The sequence below is a fragment of the Triticum urartu genome, chromosome 2A, assembly GCF_056163025.1.
Source record: "Triticum urartu cultivar PI428250 chromosome 2A, HENAU_Tu73, whole genome shotgun sequence".
Classification (NCBI taxonomy): domain Eukaryota; kingdom Viridiplantae; phylum Streptophyta; class Magnoliopsida; order Poales; family Poaceae; genus Triticum; species Triticum urartu.
The window spans coordinates 185,266,989-185,287,966 of NC_141874.1; the positions used below are offsets into that span (position 1 = coordinate 185,266,989).

Consider the following 20,978-nt stretch of genomic DNA (forward strand, 5'->3'; position numbering starts at 1 on the left):
ATTATCTTGAAAAATAAAATGTTACTAGTGATGTTATTCCCACTGTGGCCAGCCTTAAATTCGGTTGAGAGTACCATGAATCGGGGCACATCGTTTTTCGTAGGATCAAAGAAAATATGTAATCAAGGGCAACAATTTGATCGAAATGATTACTCTAAAAAATGGTCGAAATGATTTTTTTCTTTTTTTTGAAATAGATGAAGATTTCCGGCCTCTGCATCTGGACGATGCATGCAACCACTTTATTATTTATTTATATAAGACCTTACAAAGTTATATACCAGTAAGACTAAAGCCACTGTCTAGGCAACATATGTCGCTACACATATCCAATTGATGAAGGGATGCTGCTAGTCTGGGCCTAATACCAAACATACCTCACAGCCAAACCTAACATCTAAGACCTAGGTCCCAACCAGGACGCCTGCCGGGTATGGGGCACCCACCAGTCCGGCGCACTCCTCAACCAGGACACCTGCCGGGTATGTGGCCGCCGCAGCCACCTGTCACCAATCCATCTTCAGTACTGTACTGCTGCATCTATCTTGCCCGATCTAGCTGCCGTCGACGCCACCACGACGCCAGACAACGCCACCATCCTGCACGTATCCATCCACACGCGCCCGTCGCCGAAACTCAGCAGCACCATGCCGCCGGGATCCGTCGTCGGCCTTGCGGTAGATGAAACACCGCTCCTCCTCGTCCCCTCCAGCCAGCTCCTGCTTCAAAACGATACCCTCAGGAGGGAGCACGACACAGAAGGCGTCGTCATCTTCTGATCCGGTAGATCCAGATCTAGGGTTTCCCCTGGAACATCCCGATCATGTTGACGTAGTTTGCAACGACGATGCCTCAACAGGGGGCGTCGGAGGCGCCGTCATCGTCCTTCATGATCGAAGTTGGCGCGATTTTCACCATGGTCGAAATGATATACCATCATGTTTATAATTATAAGTACATACCCCAATAGCCAGGGAACTTTTGCCGCGGGGCAGAGGCAATTGCGAACGGTTTAGGTGCCAAGTTTAGTTCTACGAGAGTGGCAATTCTTTCGGAAACGCATGACAATTTCTGAAAAGAATAAAAATTTGCGGGAAAAAAGGACATGAATTGCCATTACAAGTGAAGTTGCCACAAAAAACGTTCGTTTGCCGTCTCGTTCGTTCGTTAGTTATCATTTTCGTTTAATTAAAGACGGAACATGCGTCGTCCATCTGTCAGCCGCGACAGCCTCACGCTTGAATGCCCTTCCATTCGTGGCATGTTTCGTTAGGCTTGGCAATGGCACATGACATACTACGTACCGGCGTTATCGGTTGTCATGTGCCGTGTGCTGCAATGCAATGATGCCCTCCCATGCTTGCGGTCCTTGCTTATGAAATCGGGGCCCGTCGCTATCTCTATGCCATCGTCTCGCAAGCTGGATCAGTGTCTGCAATGCTTAAGGTGGATTCACGCCTTCACAGTCTAAACTGCTCTCCTTCTACCCTAAGGACATGATATCCCCACGAAAATACTCAAAACAACGACATACGCACATGTTTGAAACGAAAATACTCGTACGATTAAGGAATCATACGAGTTTCATGCTGCAACATGTTCACTTCACACAAAATTCCGAAATGTCCGAGTATGCAAGGAAGTCTCAAACCACAAACAATATCAACCTAGTACTTACATGCACGAGAGGAAACGGTTTTCGCCAAAGCCAAATGCGAGGCAGGCATTAATGCCATGACAGTCGCCTGGCTGACATTTTTTTTTGCGGGGGGCTGGCTGACATGCCCTGCTGCCTATCCATCACCTAATTAAGTCCAAACCAACCTCTGCCAGGCAACCTACGCCCCGTCCCTGTCCTCCGACCGCCCCAACCCATACCTTTTCCTCTCCAAACAGACACCCAAACAGCCATAGTTGTTGGCAGTGGCAGGGGAACAAGTTGAACAACACCCATGCGGTCGACCAAGTTTTCGATCAGTTCCGTTGGGCTCGATCTTTCTGGGTGGATTCAGGTCTAGGATCAAAAACTCCATCGTGTGTGGTCACGCTGTTGCACGTCAACGTGCAAGCAACGTGAGCCGTCGATCGATGTCTCTGCATAACCACACAATGGCGAAAGGTTTCCTCCGAGACGTGTTGGACAAATACGACTACTGTTATACTAGCCTGCTATATATTCATGCAGCTCTCGAGGAGAATAAGATGAAAGCCATCACGGTGAAAGTGAACGTTAGGAAACATTCGCCTCAAAGAATCTCTACTCTTATTATCTTATAAAAAATACAATTGGTGATGATGGTGTGCCTGCCATCTTACAATATAGACCGTTCGATCTATATCTGACGGATAGAAAGCAAACTATGACAATTTTGTAAAAAGATACCGGCACCTCTCTTCATATTTGCAGATAAGGCCTTCTTTGGTTCATCCTTATCTCCCACAACCTTATTATTAAGCAATTAAAAAAGAAAGCCTCTGGAACAATCTGACATGGTGGCCACTATAGGCGTCGTCCATCCCCATGCCTCCCCTCAGTCCGACCATCAACCACCACCACGCCCCACTCATCCTCACCTTATCTCTCCTCTTTCTTGAGATATCATTAGTTTTTACACATGGGGTTACTCCCGCATGGGTCAATCACAACAGGTGTTTTATAAAAAAAATGCATTTTGATGTTTCGTGCAATGCACGGACATCTTGCTAGTTCTTAGGCTGGTCATAGTGGGGAGTAATTTATACTAGTGTCATGCATATGACACTAGTCTAAGTTACTACCTTCATAGTGCAAAATATTATAGTAGTGGTGTCATAGATCGCTTCATTTATTAGCATATAGACTCATTTTATCTTGGGAATCGCTATGTTACAGTAACATATTATGTTACTCCAAACATCTCTTTCCTCATTAAATACTTGCCACATAAGCAAAATTGCTTTAGGATGTGTTAAGTTACTAGCTAAGTTACCCCCACTATGACCAGCCCTAGGGCATCTTCAATGGTTGTAAGATAGTTGTTGGTAGACTTTGCCACATAGGATTTTTGATGATGTGTCATACAATAAATGAGGAAAGAGAGGAAGGTTGTATGTACATGAACCAACACCCATTGCACAAGCTCCAATGTAGAATGAGAGAGCACCTCATTTATTATCTCACATCCTATTGGGCAAACTAGATACAACATATTGGAGTTGTTGTATGTTAAGGCGTTGGTTGATGACATGACATATTTACCAACAAGCTAACATACAAACTATTGAAGAAGCCCTTAGTAAGAAGAGGAACATACTACTGTAGTAATACGATCCACTTGGCGCCATGGATCTGGGAGAGCGACTCGGACCACACGACGCTCTGCGGCGAGGTTAAAACCAACCAGTGGTCTGTGCCTGCCTGTTTTTGTCTACCCCGTACGCACGTATACTTACTCCGTCGCACACAGCAGACTTAGTCAAGAAGCATACGCTTGGCAGGGACGACATTATGGCCACCCCTAACCGCCACCTTCCCCGCCACCGTGAGCGCCATCAATGCCGTCCTCGCCCCGCTTTAAATCCCTCCTCCTACCCCCTCCCCTCCCTCACTCCATCGCACATTGCCTGCTTACTGGCTCCCCGCCATTGCTGACCAGCGACCGCAACCACCACCTTCCCGCCACTATATACACACTCCCTTGCGCGCGCTGACGCAGTGACAAATCGCACGGGCGGCGCGCGGCCTAGCTGTATTGCACTGTCCACCACCGCCAGCGTCAAATATCTCCGGCGAGAGCTTCAGCGATATTTATTTCCGGAGAGCTTGCCGGGAAGGGGGAGGAGGAGGAGCGGCGGCGGCGGCGGCGCCATGGTGTTCTTCTGCTTCCTGGTGGACCAGCGGCGGAAGGTGCGGAGCAGCAAGCCGGCGGCGGGGATCTGCTCGCGCTGCGGCGGCTGCGCCAGCGTGGCGGACATGGAGACGGCCACGCGGCTCTGCTACCTCCTCACCGTGCACCGCGTCACCTGGCGCGCCATCATCTGCACCTTCTGCGGCGCCATGCTCAAGTCCTACCGCCACTACAGGCTCTACTAGGCCGGCGGGGGCGGCCGACGCTGATTGATCTGCGCAACGGCCGGCCGGCCGGCCGGCCATCTTCTCCACCCGCGTCCCGTTTCCTGACGGCCGTTGCAGCGTGTATGTGCCAGCTAGTTTTGTTTGATCTGCTTATTAATTTGTGTTTAAGGCATGCTCTCTAGCTAGCTTGGAGATTGTTGCACTGGATGGAGTCTTGTGGTCTTACGTACATATGTTATGCAAAGTTGGATTACCTTCTCTTCTAAATCAGTATCTCCGTCCGTGGAGGCCAATAGGATTAGTATCAAGTACTACGATCTCATGCAAGAGAGAAGGGGAGAAGTGTGAGGATCTTTGTTATCCATCCCTAATTAGCTCCTCTTGTAATAGTAGCATGGATGTTCATACATTTCCCCTCTCCTCTCCACGGCATTAACGTGTGATTTGATTCCTCACACTTTTCATCTTCTTCCTTTTTGTTGTTGAGAAAATCACACCTTTCATCTGACAAGGCCCTATTGTCTGCTACTGCTATGAGATATTTCGAAATAAACAAGGACGGGATGTATTTGTGTTGTGTTGTTGGTAGATTTTTTTCCCGTCAATTCCCGCGAAAAAATATATTCTGTCAAAACTTTGGTCCGCTGGAGGGGAAAGCTACTGTACAGTATTTGAAAATTGAAACCCCATGGCAGGCCGACCACCAGCAGATGGGCATTAACTAATGTGCATGGCATACGAGGACATATGGCACATGGATGTGGACAGCCCATACCAAACTACTCCTACTCTGGTGTAAATTTTTCGTTGGCCCACGATGTACAATGTCTGCGCCAGCTAGCTGGTGTCTGTTGAAGGAAGTGATTTACAACTGTCGCCATAGCCCAGATGCCGTCGGCAGGCCATTTCTACGGTCATGGTAATTAAGCACTCGGCACAGTGCACATGTGCAATTAATAATGTACAACTATTGTCAAGCAGCTAATCAGCGAGTACTCTTCAGGAAGCCTGCAAGGGTCACTTTTGATGGGTTGGGAGCGCGTCACTTGGCATGCTTTCAGCCGTCACCACGTCTTGCGATCTGAATGCTTTTTCTAGATTTTTTTTTATTTTTCTATACGTGTTTTTAGCATTTAGATGGATTTATCGTTTTTTCGGTTTTCCACCTGTTTTGGCACAAAAAAAACGCTACTTTTCTTCTGCGAGAGCCATAGATTTACTTCTTCTGGAGGCACGGATTTCCTTTCGTGATAAAAAAATAGTGTTTTTCTTTTCTTTTTCCTTCCACAAAAGACACAGATTTGCTTCCGCAAGATGCATACTTTTTTTTTTGTGAGCGGCACAAATACTAAGAAGACTAGGCCCGTAAGGGTTCCATTTTTCTGGGTTTTTTGGACTTTTTTTTACTATCCTTGTTTAACACGACGCGTGTGATGTGGAGTTATTACACTGGAAGTGCTCTCTTTTTTTACGCATTTTGCACGTTTGGTTTACTTATATCGGTCACCGCTTTACCTGGGTCTCGATCGTGTGCCACGTACGTTTCGTGTGGCTTTGCTGGTGGTTTGTTCGTTTGCCACGATTCAGTTCCCAATTCATTTTGATATTTTTATTGCACCGAGGCCTCTCGCGAACCATCCACGCTGCTTTCACGGGAGGATAAATACCCCCATCTCTCGCAAAAGCAGCAGCATGATGAGCATACGGCGGCGCGCGGCACGGCGTCCTCTTACTCAGGTATCTCTTGCTCTTCCTCTTCCCTTCCCCTTTCCATCTTACTTCTCCTCCATGGTTGATGTTGCGCCGCTGTTGTGCAGATCGGCGGGAGCAACGGCGAGGGCAGTGGCGTGGATCGGCGGGAGCAACGCGAGGGCAGTGGCGTTACATGAGGCATGAGGGGCAGAAGCGTGGTTGCCATCCGCCGCCGTGACCTGCAGGGGCTTCTCCCAAGTTCCGATCTTCGTATTAGCTCCAGATTATAATGAAGCACGCCGGGGGCGGCAGGAAATTCTCCGGGGAAGCGTCCTCTTGATCCATCTTCTGGTGTGTGTATCTATCTATGTTTGGTTCATCAGATTTTCAGTTATTGGGCTTGGCTTTCTTATTTTTTTTCTCAGTTTTGTTTGATTTTTTTCTTTTGCATTAGATTTGTTGGGCGGCCCTACTGATAGGCATGTTCAGCCGAAGGTCAGTGTGTTTGTTCATAATGATCTTGCTCCTGAGGATTTGTTCCAGCGACACCAACGGCAACGACGGCATCTCGGCTTCCTGCATCGTGCGTTGTTGAGAGAGCGACTGCAGATCGTGCTAGATCGTGCGCCGGTGGAAACCTCAGGTTTGGTGTCTCCCACCCTGCCCACCCTCTGCCACGGCACGCAGCCGAACACCTGAAGAACCAGCTCGGGGACATCAGCAAGGACCCATCGGGGATCCGCTAAAGTACGACACACCATGTCTTTTTTTTTTTTTTGAAATGCCCATATCTAAGAGCTAGGTAGCCATCGACGCTGCCGACTACCCGCTGTTTTTGGTACGAGTGTTTATTTTGAAGTTAGGTCAATTTTTCAATACTTCTTGCAAGTTCTAGCCGGAAGGATGGAGCAGCCACTAAGCTGGACTAGGTTACTGGACAGCTTCGCTCCTCTCTCCACTCTCCGATGCTTGGTTTTGTACTCCTTGCTGAAGAAAGCACCATCTTGTTCAATACATCATAGCTCCAACCAAAAAAACTTGGATGTTGAACCAGTAGCCTATACTCATGTTACTTGAGTTCAGATTGGTTACCTAAGTATTAGATCTAGCGTTTAAATCACAGATCTCATTTTGTGATCGATCAAATTTTCTAGCCTGACGCGTCAATTTTTTTTTTCTAGCCTGTTATTTCAGCTTCATTAAAAAAATGCGGGATATTTCAGCTTCATTATAGTGTTCCTTAGGTTCTATATGCATCAATACATGCTTCATAATTTTGGGGGACAATCAGTTCTTCATAGAAAAAGAAGATCTCCTAAATTAGTAGAGAGTACAGCTTATCTTTGATATCATTTTGTGCCATCTTCAGAACTACTAAGAGTTGCAGAAGGCCAAATTCAGTAAATTAGAATTGCAGAAGGAAAATTTCAGCACATAAATTTTGAGAAGGTAGTTTTGGCCTTTCCCATTATATTTTCCTTCTCACAGTACGATAGATTTAACATCAATTGTTTTGTATAAATGTCTGGGTAGATATTGAGAATTTTTATATGCGGGCTTATCACTATGAAATATAGGGATTAATCATAAGGAATAATTTGAAACTATGAATAAGAATTATACATATGCGGTGTGATATTTCACTGATTTGTTACCTTTTTCTTATTAATTGGATTATTAGTGAATCTGATCTGCGTGCCTAAAGTGATTGGGCTTCAAATGGTTTATGGTTTTGTTGTGTTTTTCTTTTCAACTTAGTTTGATTCCTTCTTTTCCCATACATTACTCCTTGTACGATGTATTTATGTAACAGTTTTGTAGAGATAATATGCTATTGTCAAATGTAAAGATCCATGATTGAAGTATTAGTGGAGCTTCTCCTTAAGTGCATGTTTGCATCTGTTGCTGCTAATTCTGGGATGATTACTTTGGGCATTTTCCGCATGGTTGTCTTCTGAATAATGGACTAGATAACTGAAAGAACGTTACAAGCTCGACCAAAAAATAGCTCCTTCAATACTTGATGATGATTATTAATTTCCCCAGTTGTGCCATTGAGTAGCTCCTTTCATCTTTGTTGATGATTATTATTTTCTGCAGTTCACACTATGGTGTTTAATTGGATAGAAAGAGGAGGAAAGGGCATGAAGCGGTGGAAAGAGGTATATAAGGAGAATCAGAAAGACAAGTATAACATAATTAGGAACTGTGAGAAGAACTCAGCACTTCTTACATCTGTTTATCAAATTTGATTGGATGGATGGTTACGATAAATACTGAAAGAGAGCCCATTTACAATCAGGAAGCCCATTGCAGAGTTCTACGACAACACTCAATGGTTACAATAGCAGGTGTTCAATATATCCAGGGGGATGAATGGGATAGCCCACAATGTAGCTCATAAGATTCTGACCAGATCAACATGACCTATTTTTAGTTGTTTTAGTTCAGCTCATTCTCACTCAACTTGCCTTGTTATCTCCACTCTGTCTACATCTAACATTCAGGAAGTTGAAATTCATGTTGTACACTCCTACTTTGTTGAATGAAGTTGGCGCCATGGGCACCTTTCCCCGTTAAAAAAAACACAATTTTCATCTAATTACATGAGTTGTTTTCACCGAAAAGTATTGCACATGTGTGCTTCATTGATATTTCAAGTGTACAATTTGCTGCTTTGGAATGAATATATTGCTTCTTAACATGATTTCTATTGCACTACAATGTTGTGGGTATTGCTATTCTTTAGATTACTCACCTAGCAAAGAGGAAGAGACATGCTTCGGTGGATCGACTTGTATAGATTGGCTGGTGATGATATGCCTGTTAGGACCAGCAGCAATGGTTTGATTCAGATTTAAATTTTACTACCACTACATCACAGGGACAAACCCAGCTCAAGGATCTTCTCGGGTCTAAGAAGAGAACAAGAGCTTCAAATTCTGCATCCAATACCCACACTCACTACATGTTGTAAATTACTTATTTATTTACTATCACTACATGTTGTAGATCACTTATGTATGTATCAACTAGATGTACCCTTTACCTTATATAAACTACTTTATCATGAATAAGTCTTGGGACAACTTACCTAATATTACAAAAGAACTAATTAGTACATCAATCCATATGGCGCGGCGTGCCGCCGCGCGCTACCCGCTAGTTATTTCTCATGCAGGTACGAATTTGTTTCCGTGAGATGCACAGTCGTGTCTTTTAGAAAAAGGAAAAACACCCTTTTTTCCTTCTATGAGAGGCATAGATCTATTTCTTGGGAGGCATGGATTTGTAGTCGTTCCTCTCGAAAAACGAAAATAAAGGGGGGTTTTCTTTCTTCCGTGAAAGGCGCATCTCTCGGAAAAGGGAAAATGTGTTTTTTTTATTCCATGAGAGGCACAAATTTACTTCTCATGAAGGCACGGATTTGTTTCCGCGGGAGGCATAGTCACGCCTTTCGAAAAAGAAAAAAAGAACACCCTTTTTTTCTTATGTAAGAGCAACATATCTACTTCTTGTGGAGGCATGGATTTGCAGTCGTGCCTCTCAAAAAATAAAAAGCGTGTTTTTTAAAAGAAACCTATTTTTTCATTCCATGAGAGGCACGTATTCACTTTTCATGGAGGCACGAATTTGCTTCTGCGAGAGGCACAATCGTGTCTCTCGGAAAAAACGTGTTTTTTTATTTTTTTCCACGAGAGGCACATATTGTTGGGGAACGCAGCATAATTTTAAAATTTTCTACGCATCACCAAGATCAATCTATGGAGTCATCTAGCAACGAGGGAGAGGGGAGTGCATCTACATACCCTTGTACATCGCGAGCGGAAGCGTTCAAGAGAACGGGGTTGATGGAGTCGTACTCGTCATGATCCAAATCACCGATGACCAAGTGCCGAACGGACGTCACCTCCGCGTTCAACACACGTACGGTTGGGAAGACGTCTCCTCCTTTTTGATCCAATAAGGGGAAGGAAAGGTTGATGGAGATCCAGCAGCACGACGGCGTGGTGGTGGAAGCAGCGGTGATCTCGGCAGGGCTTCGCCAAGCTTCAACGAGAGAGAGAGAGAGAGGTGTTACGTGGGGAGAGGGAGGCGCCAGAGACTTGGTGCGGCTGCCTTCCCTCCCCCCACTATATATAGGGTCCCTAGGGGGGGCGCCGGCCCTAGGAGATCCAATCTCCAAGGGGGGCGGCGGCCAAGGGGGGCTTGCCCCCCAAGTCAAATGAGGCGCCCCACTCCTAGGGTTTCCAACCCTAGGCGCAGGGGGGAGGCCCATGGGGGGCACACCAGCCCACCAGGGGATGGTTCCCCTCCCACTTCAGCCCATGGGGCCCTCCAGGATAGGTGGCCCCACCCGGTGGACCCCCGGGACCCTTCCGGTGGTCCCGGTACAATACCGATTACCCCCGAAACTTTCCCGATGGCCGAAACTGGACTTCCTATATATAAATCTTCACCTCCGGACCATTCCGGAACTCCTCGTGACATCTGGGATCTCATCCGGGACTCCGAACAACTTTCGGGTTACCGCATACTGATACGTCTCCGTCGTATCTACTTTTTCAAACACTTTTGCCCTTATTTTGGACTCTAACTTGTATGATTTGAATGGAACTAACCTGGACTGACGCTGTTTTCAGCAGAATTGCCATGGTGTTGTTTTATGTGCAGAAAACAAAAGTTCTCGGAATGACCTGAAACTCCACGGAATAACTTAGAATAAATAATAAAAAAATCCTCGCCAAAGATGAAGACCAGGGGGCCCACACCCTGTCCACGAGGGTGGGGGGCGCGCCCCTCCCCCCTGGGCGCGCCCCCTACCTCGTGGGCCCCCTGGTGGCCCTCCGACGCCAACTCCAACTCCATATATTGGCTTTCGAGGAGAAAAAAATCAGAGAAAAAGTTTCATCGCGTTTTACGATACGGAGCCGCCGCCAAGCCCTAATCTCTCTCGGGAGGGCTGATCTGGAGTCCGTTCGGGGCTCTAGAGAGGGGAATTCGTCGTCGTCGTCATCATCAACCATCCTCCATCACCAATTTCATGATGCTCACCGCCGTGCGTGAGTAATTGCATCGTAGGCTTGCTGGACGGTGATGGGTTGGATGAGATTTATCATGTAATCGAGTTAGTTTTGTTAGGGTTTGATCCCTAGTATCCACTATGTTCTGAGATTGATGTTGCTATGACTTTGCTATGCTTAATGCTTGTCACTAGGGCCCGAGTGCCATGATTTCAGATCTGAACTTATTATGTTTTCATGAATATATGTGAGTTCTAGATCCTATCTTGCAAGTCTATAGTCACCTACTATGTGTTATGATCCGGCAACCCCGAAGTGATAATAATCGGGACCACTCCCGGTGATGACCATAGTTTGAGGAGTTCATGTATTCACTATGTGTTAATGCTTTGTTCCGGTTCTCTATTAAAAGGAGGCCTTAATATCCCTTAGTTTCCAATAGGACCCCGCTGCCACGGGAGGGTAGGACAAAAGATGTCATGCAAGTTCTTTTCCATAAGCACGTATGACTATTTATGGAATACATGCCTACATTATATTGATGAACTGGAGCTAGTTCTGTGTCACCCTATGTTATGACTGTTACATGATGAACCACATCCGGCATAATTATCCATCATTGATCCGGTGCCTACGAGTTTTCCATATACTGGTTTACACTTATTTACTTTTCCGTTGCTACTGTTACAATCACTACAAAAATACCAAAAATATTATTTTTGCTGTCTTTACTTTGTTACCGTTACCACCACTATCATATTACTTTGCTACTAAACACTTTGCTGCAGATACTAAGTTTCCATGTGTGGTTGAATTGACAACTCAGCTGCTAATACTTGAGAATATTCTTTGGCTCCCTTTGTGTCGAATCAACAAATTTGGGTTGAATACTCTACCCTCGAAAACTGTTGCGATCCCCTATACTTGTGGGTTATCACATACTAATATCTCTACAACCTGTAACACCCTCGATGCGACTATAGTTCCCACGTGTCGAGGCACGACTTAGAGATATAATCCCATTGAAGGCATATGTCGCAAGTTAGGCAATCTTCACAACATCCCATGTAATAAGATAATAAAAAGGGGGATAACATAGTTGGCTTACACTCGCCACATCAATCAAGTACATTAATAAATTACATCATCCAAACACTCATGGCCCGACTACGGCGCCAAAATAAAAGAGAACCCAACATGCGACACAGTCCCAATCACCCCCAACTGGGCACCACTACTGATCATCGGGAAAGGAAACATAGTATCGTTGAGAGTCTTCGTCGAACTCCCACTTGAGCTCATACGCGTCTCCTGGAGCGGAATCATCGGGCCCTGCATCTGGTGTAATAGTAATCTATGAGCCACAGGGACTCAGCAATCTCGCACCCTCGCTATCAAGACTATTTAAGCTTATAGGTAAGGCAAGGTAAAATATGAGTGGAGCTGCAGCAAGCGACTAGCAAGTATGGTGGCTAACTTATTCGCAAAAGAGAGCGAGAAGAGGAGGCAAAGCACGAGCGAGAAACTAGAGAGCAACCTGCGCAAACATTACTCCAACACCGTGTCCACTTCCCGGACTCCGCCGAGAAGAGGCCATCACGGTAACACACTCGGTTGATACAATTTAATTAATTAAGGTTCAAGTTATCTACAACCGGACATTAACAAATTCCCATTTGCCCATAACCATGGGCATGGCTTTCAAAAGTTCAATCCCTGCAGGGGAGTCCCAACTTAGCCCATGACAAGTTCTCACGGTCAACGAAGGTAATTCAAGACAACTCCGACAATGGTAAAACAAGTCCAGCAACACCGCCCGCTGTGCCGACAAATCCCGATAGGAGCTGCACATATCTCATTCTCAGGGCACACCGGATAAGCTAAGCGTACGGGAGCCAACGTAACCCAAGTTGCCAAGGGACGGCCCCGCACGGTGCTCTAGGTTGGACCAACACTCAGAGGAGCACTGGCCCGGGGGGTTAAAATAAGATGACCCTTGAGTCCGCGAAACCCAAGGGAAAAGGCTAGGTGGCAAATGGTAAAACTAAGGTTGGGCATTGCTGGAGAAGTTTTATTCAAGGCGGACTGTCAAGGGGTTCCCATTATAACCCAACCATGTAAGGAATGCAAAAATCCGGGAACATAACACCGATATGACGGAAACTAGGGCGGCAAGAGTGGAACAAAACACTAGGCGAGAGGCCGAGCCTTCCACCCTTTACCAAGTATATAGATGCATTAAGATAACATAGCAATATAATGATATCCCAACAAGTAAATAAATGTCCAACAAGGAACGGCCTCCAATCTTCACCTGCAACTAACAACGCTATAAGAGGGGCTGAGCAAAGCGGTAACATAGCCAATCAACGGTTTGCTAGGACAAAGGTGGGTTAGAGGTTTGACATGGCAATTTGGGAGGCTTGCAAGCAAGTGGTAGGCATCGTAGCAATGGCATAGCAAAAGAGCGAGCAAACTAGCATAGCAAAGATAGTAGTGATTTCGAGGGTATGATCATCTTGCCTGCACAGTTGTCAGAGTTGACTGGATCCTCAAAAGCAAACTCAACGGGCTCCTCGTTAGCGAACTCGTCTCCCGGCTCTACCCAAACAAGACAAACTGAAAGTGCGTTATATCGACTAGAGGGGGGGGGTGAATAGGCGATTTTTATGAAAGTCTTCAAAACGTGGAAGTTATGAAGACAAACAGCAGAGATATGCCTATTACTATGCAGCGGAAGTTAGACTACGCTAGGCAAGCCATGGTCAAGTATCAACAGAGTGAAAGCACAGTGACAAATAGCTGCAGTGTAATAAGGATCAGGTAGGGAGATATTATGAAGCCAAACAGATCATACAGTTACGTTGTGAAGACAAAAGATATAGCAAGCATGCAATGGCTTCACAATGAGTAACAGTAAGTAAAAGGAAGTGAAGATGAAACCAGTGACTCGTTGAAGACAATGATGTGTTGGACCAGTTCCAGTTGCTGTGATAACTGTACGTCTGGTTGGAGCGGCTAGGTATTTAAACCTTAGGACACACAATCCCGGACACCCAGTCCTGAACATGCAGCTCAGGACACCAAGTCCTCACCGTATTCTCCTTGAGCTAAGGTCACATAGTCCTCGCCCAATCACTCTGGTAAGTCTTCAAGGTAGACTCCCAAACCTTCACAGACTTCGTTCAATGGCAATCCACAATGTCTCTTGGATGCTCTGAACGCGACGCCTAACCGTCTGGAGGATGCACAGTCCTCAAGTGTAATAAGTCTTCAGATCACACAGACAAGAAGACTTAAGTGATGCCCAATTTACTCTGGCTCTGGGTGGTTAGGGCTTTCTCCTCGCTAGGAATTTTCTCTGAAAGGCTTCGAGGTGGGTTGCTCTCAAATGACAAAAGCCGTACACTGAAATCTGAGCAGCCAACATTTATGGTTGTAGGGGGTGGGCTATTTATAGCCACTTGGCAACCTCACCTATTTGTCTGAAATGACCCTGGGTCACTAAGGAACTGACACGTGTTCCAACGGTCAGATTTCAAACTCACACGGCAACTTTACTTGGGCTACAAGCAAAGCTGACTTGTCCGGCTCTGGACAAGATTCGCTCTCATTGTCTTCACTCGAAGACATAGGTTTTTGGTTTAGGCATCACTTCAGTCATTCTGACTGGTTCTCCTGGACCCCACTTAACAGTACGGTGGTTCCTTTGACTCAACACAAAAGAAAAAGAACTACGAAAGATCTAAGTCTTCGAGCTCCATAGGCTTCATAACGTGTCTTCTTTTGTCATAGTCTTCAATGTGAATATCTTCATATACCACCTTTGACTTCAATGTCTTCATACATTTTTAGGGGTCATCTCTGGTAGTAAAACCGTATCAATGAGGGACTTCTACCTGTGTTATCCTGCAATTCTCACAAACACATTAGTCCCTCAACTAGGTTTGTCGTCAATACTCCAAAACCAACTAGGGGTGGCACTAGATGCACTTACAATCTCCCCCTTTTTGGTGATTGATGACAAATTAGTTGAAGTTTTCAACGGGGAATATAGTCTGTGAAATTGTAAAGGATAAGGAATTGTCTTCATAAGTTGCAAGGGCTCCCCCTGAAGATGTGCATATAAGTTAATTTGCTTTTGGAATGCAAATGCACATGGCAGGTTGTACTTGTGGAGATCCACTTCAGCTTATGATGACAATCCACTATGCATGTGAAAGTATATGAAGATAATGACATGCATAATGAAAAATGGACGTCTGCAGAATGAGATAAGTGCGGAATTTATCGTCGCACATGCGGAATTTATCTTCGCATAACAGGGTGGCAAACAAGTAGCAGACGACCATCTGGTTTAAGTGATACAACTCATAAGAGCCAAATGTAGCAAAAAAATGAGAGTTGTAAGCACGAAGAAAAATATAAGGCACCCGCCCATATGAACCCGCTTGAAGACTATCAATATCTCATATGCTTCTCCCCCTTTTGTCAGTAATGACCAAAAGGGTAGAAGACATAGAGTCTCTACTCGTTCCCATGAGGAGTAGATGAAGTAGCAGGGTTGTTGATGTTGTTTGGCGGTGCAGAAGAGCGTGGAGGTGCTGAAGCAGGTGGCGGTGAGGTAGCATCGTCTTCTTCATCAATGATTCTGGCAGTGACTGTGGCAGCAGAGGAAGAAAACTCAGAGTCTTCAAGAGATGGAGTCCCCAGCAGCACAACTCTTCGAGGAGGTGTGGAGTCAAATTTGAATCTCTCAGTGAAGCCATCCTCTTGAAGATCAGCTTCAGAAAGCATCATCGTTAGCCCTTTCCATGTGCGGCGACAGGTTTCATGGGCAACGAAAGCGTTCTTGGTGGCAAGATTTCGGATGCGATTTACATCCACCAAGAGGCTCTTCATCTGTCTCTTCAACCAGTCATGATGCCTATCCTGCTTTTGATGAAGGGCCACAAGAAGCTCTCGGTCGTTGAGAACACGAGTGCGCTTCTTGGGTCTTGAAGCAGTGGCACTGTCAGTGGCTTCAGTTGAAGCAGGGTGTGGTGCACGTGTAGTGCCAGCCAAAGGATACACTTGAGAAACTGCTTCAACGCCTTCAACATTCTGAGTGAAGCTCTGATGTTCTGCATTCTGAAGACTTAGAGGTTGCTTGCCAGGCTCAGTATATATGGCTTCAGTTGACATGTCCACGTCAGGCAGGAAGATCCGATGGTTGCGGGCTGAGGGCTGATACTTGATGGCGGAGTGTAGCTTGATCAGCCGCATGACCCAAGGGGCGTAGAATTTCAAACCAAACAGATCCATGCCTGATGCAGCAAGTTGGCGTATGAAGAAGTCCTGTGCATTGAAGCATTTGCCATGAAGTATGTTGAAGACTAAAGTCTTCATTGCACCCTGAAGCTTGGCATTTGGAGAGTGCCCTTTGATAGGCCAGAGAGTCCGCCGGATGATGTGATAGATGGTTCTGGGCAGGTACTCAAGGTGTTGAACGAAGAACTCTGTGGGATACACAGCATCTGGGGGCAATGGCTTCATCATGCTGAGCATTTGGCTCATATTAGGTTCTGGCCGCTGAAAGATGCTCTCAATAGCTTCAGCATGTAGTTGACAGCCTTGCTCAAAAAGATCGCCTGGAGTGGGCAAGCCAATGAGCTCAATGATGTCAAATGCATTGGCTTCATGATGGACGTTGCCAGTCATCCACTCCAGGATCCAAGTCTTCGGATCTCTGCTGTATCCTTTGATGTGAAGGGTGGCATAGAATTGTAGCACCAGCTCTTCATTCCAATGCTCTTCATCAGTGACAAACTGCAGCAGACCCACTTGCTTGAAGCAATCCAACGCTTCTTCTAGACAGGGCAGACCAGCTATAGCTTCAACGTCAAGGCGCTTGTGTGGAAAGATGTGACGTTGGTTGTAAAGAATGCAAGAGTACTAGCTTCGCTGAGGATAGCTCCAGAACCGATCAGATGATATCCTTTCTCTTGAGTAGGGGTTCTTGGAGCTATCGAAGAACGTGTTGTCTGCCCTGAAGCCATTGATGTTGAAGGAGCCAGGTGCTGATGCAGGACCTGGAAACCTTGACAGTCTGGGGATTGGCTTCTAGACCTGAGGCCTGTGCTCAACATGATAGTTGAATTGGGGACCTGCAGCAGACTTAGGAACAGAAGTTGTGGGTTCAGTGGCTTCGCTGTTTTCTGAAGCTTTTGCTGGGGAGGGCTCCACATTAGCTTCGTTGTTGGTTGTGGAAGCCTCAAGATTTTCATCCTCCGCTTGACTAGCTGGAAGGTCAGTCACAAGCACGTTCTCCTGGAGAACTGCTTCTTGGTGGAGCAGAGGAGTGGGCTCTTGTGGCGCTTCTTCTGCGGCTGATGCAGCCGGAATGTCTTCAGCATAGACTTGAGGCCTTGGACCTTTGCGAAGCCTGCGGAACACAGACGACGCCTGTGGGGTTGGAGTGGGTTGGGCCTCATAGTCTTCTTCCTCTTGAGGGCGATCCGCCCATGAAGCATCCTGTGCAATTGGCGTCAGTGGACGACCAATGCTGATGAGTTCGCTGTGTTCTAACCGAGGAAGGGCTGCATCATCTTCTACATTGTCACGATGACCAATGTCTTCAGCAGCGATGGGATCAGCTGCTGGAATGTCTTCAACTTCAGGAGTCTCTGTGGAAGCAGGCTCATGAACCATCAGTTGACGTTCTGCGTCAGGGTGAACCATAGAAATAGGTTCAACTATCAAGGGCTCTGTGGGAGCAGCCCGAGCTTTCTTGATCTTTCGCTTTTTCTGAGTGGGTGCAGAAGGAGAGGCTTCAGAGTGTTTCCTCTTCCTGGCTTCAGCCTCTGCAGTTCTCGTCTTCTTGAGCTCTGAAGCGGTTGACCAGCTCTTTGGCTTCGAGCCAGTCATTGCAGTTGGGAAGACAAGCGAAACTGCTTCCTGCCTTGGTGCCTCTGGTTCAGCTGGAACAGTCTTCTTCTTTTTCTTTGCGGCCATCTTGGGGTCGATGCCAGGACGCCCAAGTGCCTTGCGCTTCTCAGCCTCATTATAGGCTTGCACACATCTGTCAGCCAGAGTCTTCATCCGCTCACGTGAACCCTGAGCTTCTGCATGCTTCTTAAGAAAGTTTTCCTTTAGCTCATGCAACATGATCTTGAAGCTCTTCACTTCTTGCACGCTGAGCTTGGCCATATGCTTCTTGAACTGAGCCTTTTCATGATCAATTTTCTGCTTCAGTTCAACAATGTGCTGGGCAATAGCAAGTTCTGAAGCAATAGCGCCTTGGAAGGCGACGCTGAGACCAACGGGCAGCTGTAGATCTTCAAAACTGATGTTTGGTGTGGCAAACCACTCATCAATGAAGTTGTGGATAATGGCGACATCAAAGAGAGGCAGATTGTTGAAGATTTCTGCTTCTTCTTTGCTCTTGATGAGCTGCTCAAGAGCGTCATCTCCAAGATCTTCATCACTTGACAGATCAATGGCTTCATTGCGCAGGATGGCAGTAGCTGTGAGCTCTTTGCCAGTGTGAGACAGAGGCATCTTGGCCTTCTGGTGCCTTGAGACGCGTGATAAGTCTTCAGACTGCACACTGTCTTCAGGAGGTGCAGTCGCCAATGGCTTCGCCTTTGAGATTTTTGGTGAAGGGGCCGGCTTTGAAGCTTTTGGCTTCTTCAACTGCTTTGGCTTTGGCACTGCAGGCGCTTCATCAGACTCAGTATCAGCTGCAGGCTCATTCACTGCAGTCCCTTGAACCAAGATGTAGGTGATGAGGCCTTCAAGGTTGGCATACGGACCGATGACATTGGGTTCTGCTTCTCGTGTGCCATCTGCCCTTGGTGCTGAGGGACCAGGGTTGAAGTCTAACCCAAACTTCTTCTTGTTCTGCTTCACTGAGTTTTGGGCAAACTGGAAGTTGCGCTTGAACAGATTGTCGTCATGACACCAGAGTAGTGATGACGGATGTGCATCATCAGGCTGTGGCCCACGAACCATGCATGGATAGAAGCTTTGGGCAATAGCTTCATCTCTGGACCTAGGTACAAGATTCTTGTATAAGATGTCTCCCCACGTTCTTTTTATGGTACTTTTCTCAGCATACTCTTGGGTTGTGAAGCGGTATTTGAACCATTGTTCTGCCCAATAGCGTCGAATCCATTGGATTCGGGTCTTGCGCTGACCATAATCTTCTTCAGAATCTGTCTTATACATTTCTGCGAGTTCATCAGGCAGATCTTTGGATGTTCCGCCACGACGTTGTCTGCCCCCCTTCCTTGCTGCTTTCTCTAAAGCCATAAACTTTAACTTGAAAGGCTTCAAGACGTTCAAAGGCTTCAAAGGCTTTCTCTTGCTGGACCAACAGGAACTGGCTTCAGGAGAATTTATGTGATGCTGTAAGAATTCTGCAAATGAATGCAGACTATGAGAACCAAAGGATTCTCCCACGGACATGTACCTGTGAAAGCATTAAGGTGCGAGGGAAGGGGAAGAGGTCATATGCATTCTCAGAAGATTTTGAAGATAAATCAGTTTAGAAGACATTGACCTCATCGTGCGAAGACATTCACTCATAGATAAGAAGTTGGTTCCAGATTTGTATGAATCCACAGATCAGTACAAGTGAGGAATCTAACTACTTTGTGAAGCACAAGTGAATATACTAGGCATGTTATGAGATGCAGTAAGAGAGAGATCTAGCTTGTGTGAACAGAAACTACTTGTGGTAGAAAGTGACAGATCAATAGGATCAACGGTGCTGTAAAAAGGGAGTTTTATTTACCACACTGAGAACTGCTAGACGGAGTGAGAGATGAGGCCGATCAGTTCACTCTTCCGTGCCCTAACTTGGCGACGGAGGAGACCTACGGCGACGGCGGAGAGGATGATGTCCGCGGTCGGCGTGAAGACGGCGTCAGAGAGGTTGCGGCAGTGAAGCGCTTCGTCGCCGGCGTCGTCGAGAGCTAGCGGTGGCACTAGGGTTCCTGCGAGGGTGGAAGAAGAGATAATTACTGCTGTGAGTGTGTATTTATAGGCACAGGGGCGGCACTGTGCTATTACACAGGTGCCCCTGGCGTTTCACATCTGAGGAACGCGTGGCCAGTTTGCGGAAGTTTGGGGTTTGTTCCACGTCCCACGCACGCCTGGATTATCGGGTGGTCGTTCCTGCTTCTCCGGATTTCATGTGGAGGAATGAGCATTGAAAACGGACTTAATGGTTGTCTCTATATCTTCTGCTGGCAAGGACGCAGAGAAGACATTCGACAGTTTCAATAGAATGCATATGACTTGGAGAGATAGAGTTTGAGATAGAAAGAATAGAGAAGTTGGAGTCCGATCACATTCACTTAGTTCAAAAGATTCAACACGAAGACATAGCTATAAGTGAATGCTGTAGAGGACAAAACACTAGCATATACATATATATATATATATATCTATAATCAACATAGTGAAGATAATCTTGACAATATGTTGAGTTCGAAGCCAAACCAAATGTGAAGACATTGAAAGGTAACGCCATGAGTGAAACACTTCAAAATAGAACGTTTGGTGCTGGCGTTACCCACCGTATAGGAAGTATTAGACCCAGACACGGCGCACAACTATCGTGGCGCTCTGAAGTCAAATTCCACATTAATGTATTCACACTTAGAATGTATGTCTTCATTGATTGAAGATATACTTCACTTCGTGTGTTGCACATCTAAGTCATCAATATGCATAAGGGTTAGGATGTGTGCCTGATCACAGGACATTTGAGGATTCCAGGATATTTAGCTCACACCGTAACTTGCAAAACCTCTTCTCATCCAAGGGCTTGGTGAAGATATCTGCCAATTGCTCTTCAGTGTTGACGCGTATGATATCAATGTCTTCCTTCACAACATGATCTCTGAGAAAGTGATGACGAATTTCAATGTGCTTTGTCTTCGAGTGCTGAACTGGGTTGTTGGCAATCTTGATGGCGCTTTCGTTGTCGCAGTAAAGTGGCACTTTCTTCAGATGAATGCCATAGTCCTTGAGTGTTTGCTTCATCCACAGAAGCTGAGCACAGCAAGATCCAGTAGCAATGTATTCAGATTCAGCAGTGGAGAGATATACATAGTTCTGCTTTTTTGAAGACCAACATACAAGTGATCGTCCCAGAAAGTGGCATGTGCCTGATGTAGACTTGCGATCAACTTTGTCACCAGCATAGCATCCGAGAATCC

The 20,978-nt window shown here is 46.1% G+C and overlaps 1 protein-coding gene and 1 long non-coding RNA gene across 4 annotated transcripts; both read left to right on the forward strand.

Annotated features, from left to right (window-relative positions):
* Positions 1 to 3,573: 3,573 nt before the first annotated feature.
* LOC147984466 (uncharacterized) lies at positions 3,574 to 4,559 on the forward strand. Its single transcript, XM_087543560.1, has one exon. The coding sequence runs from the start codon at positions 3,848 to 3,850 to the stop codon at positions 4,070 to 4,072; it is 225 nt and encodes a 74-aa protein (XP_087399686.1). The 5' UTR covers positions 3,574 to 3,847; the 3' UTR covers positions 4,073 to 4,559.
* Positions 4,560 to 4,958: 399 nt separating this feature from the next.
* LOC125536624 (uncharacterized) lies at positions 4,959 to 8,453 on the forward strand. 3 transcript variants are annotated; one of them, XR_015616036.1, is made up of 6 exons: positions 4,959 to 4,973; positions 5,058 to 5,791; positions 5,872 to 6,097; positions 6,201 to 6,493; positions 7,116 to 7,195; positions 7,847 to 8,453. It is a non-coding gene; the product is annotated as an uncharacterized LOC125536624 (long non-coding RNA). The 3 variants fall into 3 exon arrangements; XR_015616035.1 differs by lacking the exon at positions 7,116 to 7,195 and having other exon boundaries at positions 5,058 to 6,097; XR_015616034.1 differs by lacking the exon at positions 4,959 to 4,973 and having other exon boundaries at positions 5,460 to 6,097.
* Positions 8,454 to 20,978: the final 12,525 nt, after the last annotated feature.

What these genes read in the sequence shown, in the direction of transcription:
- LOC147984466 (XM_087543560.1), top strand. Translation starts at nt 3,848, where the DNA reads ATGGTGTTCTTCTGCTTCCTGGTGGACCAGCGGCGGAAGGTGCGGAGC.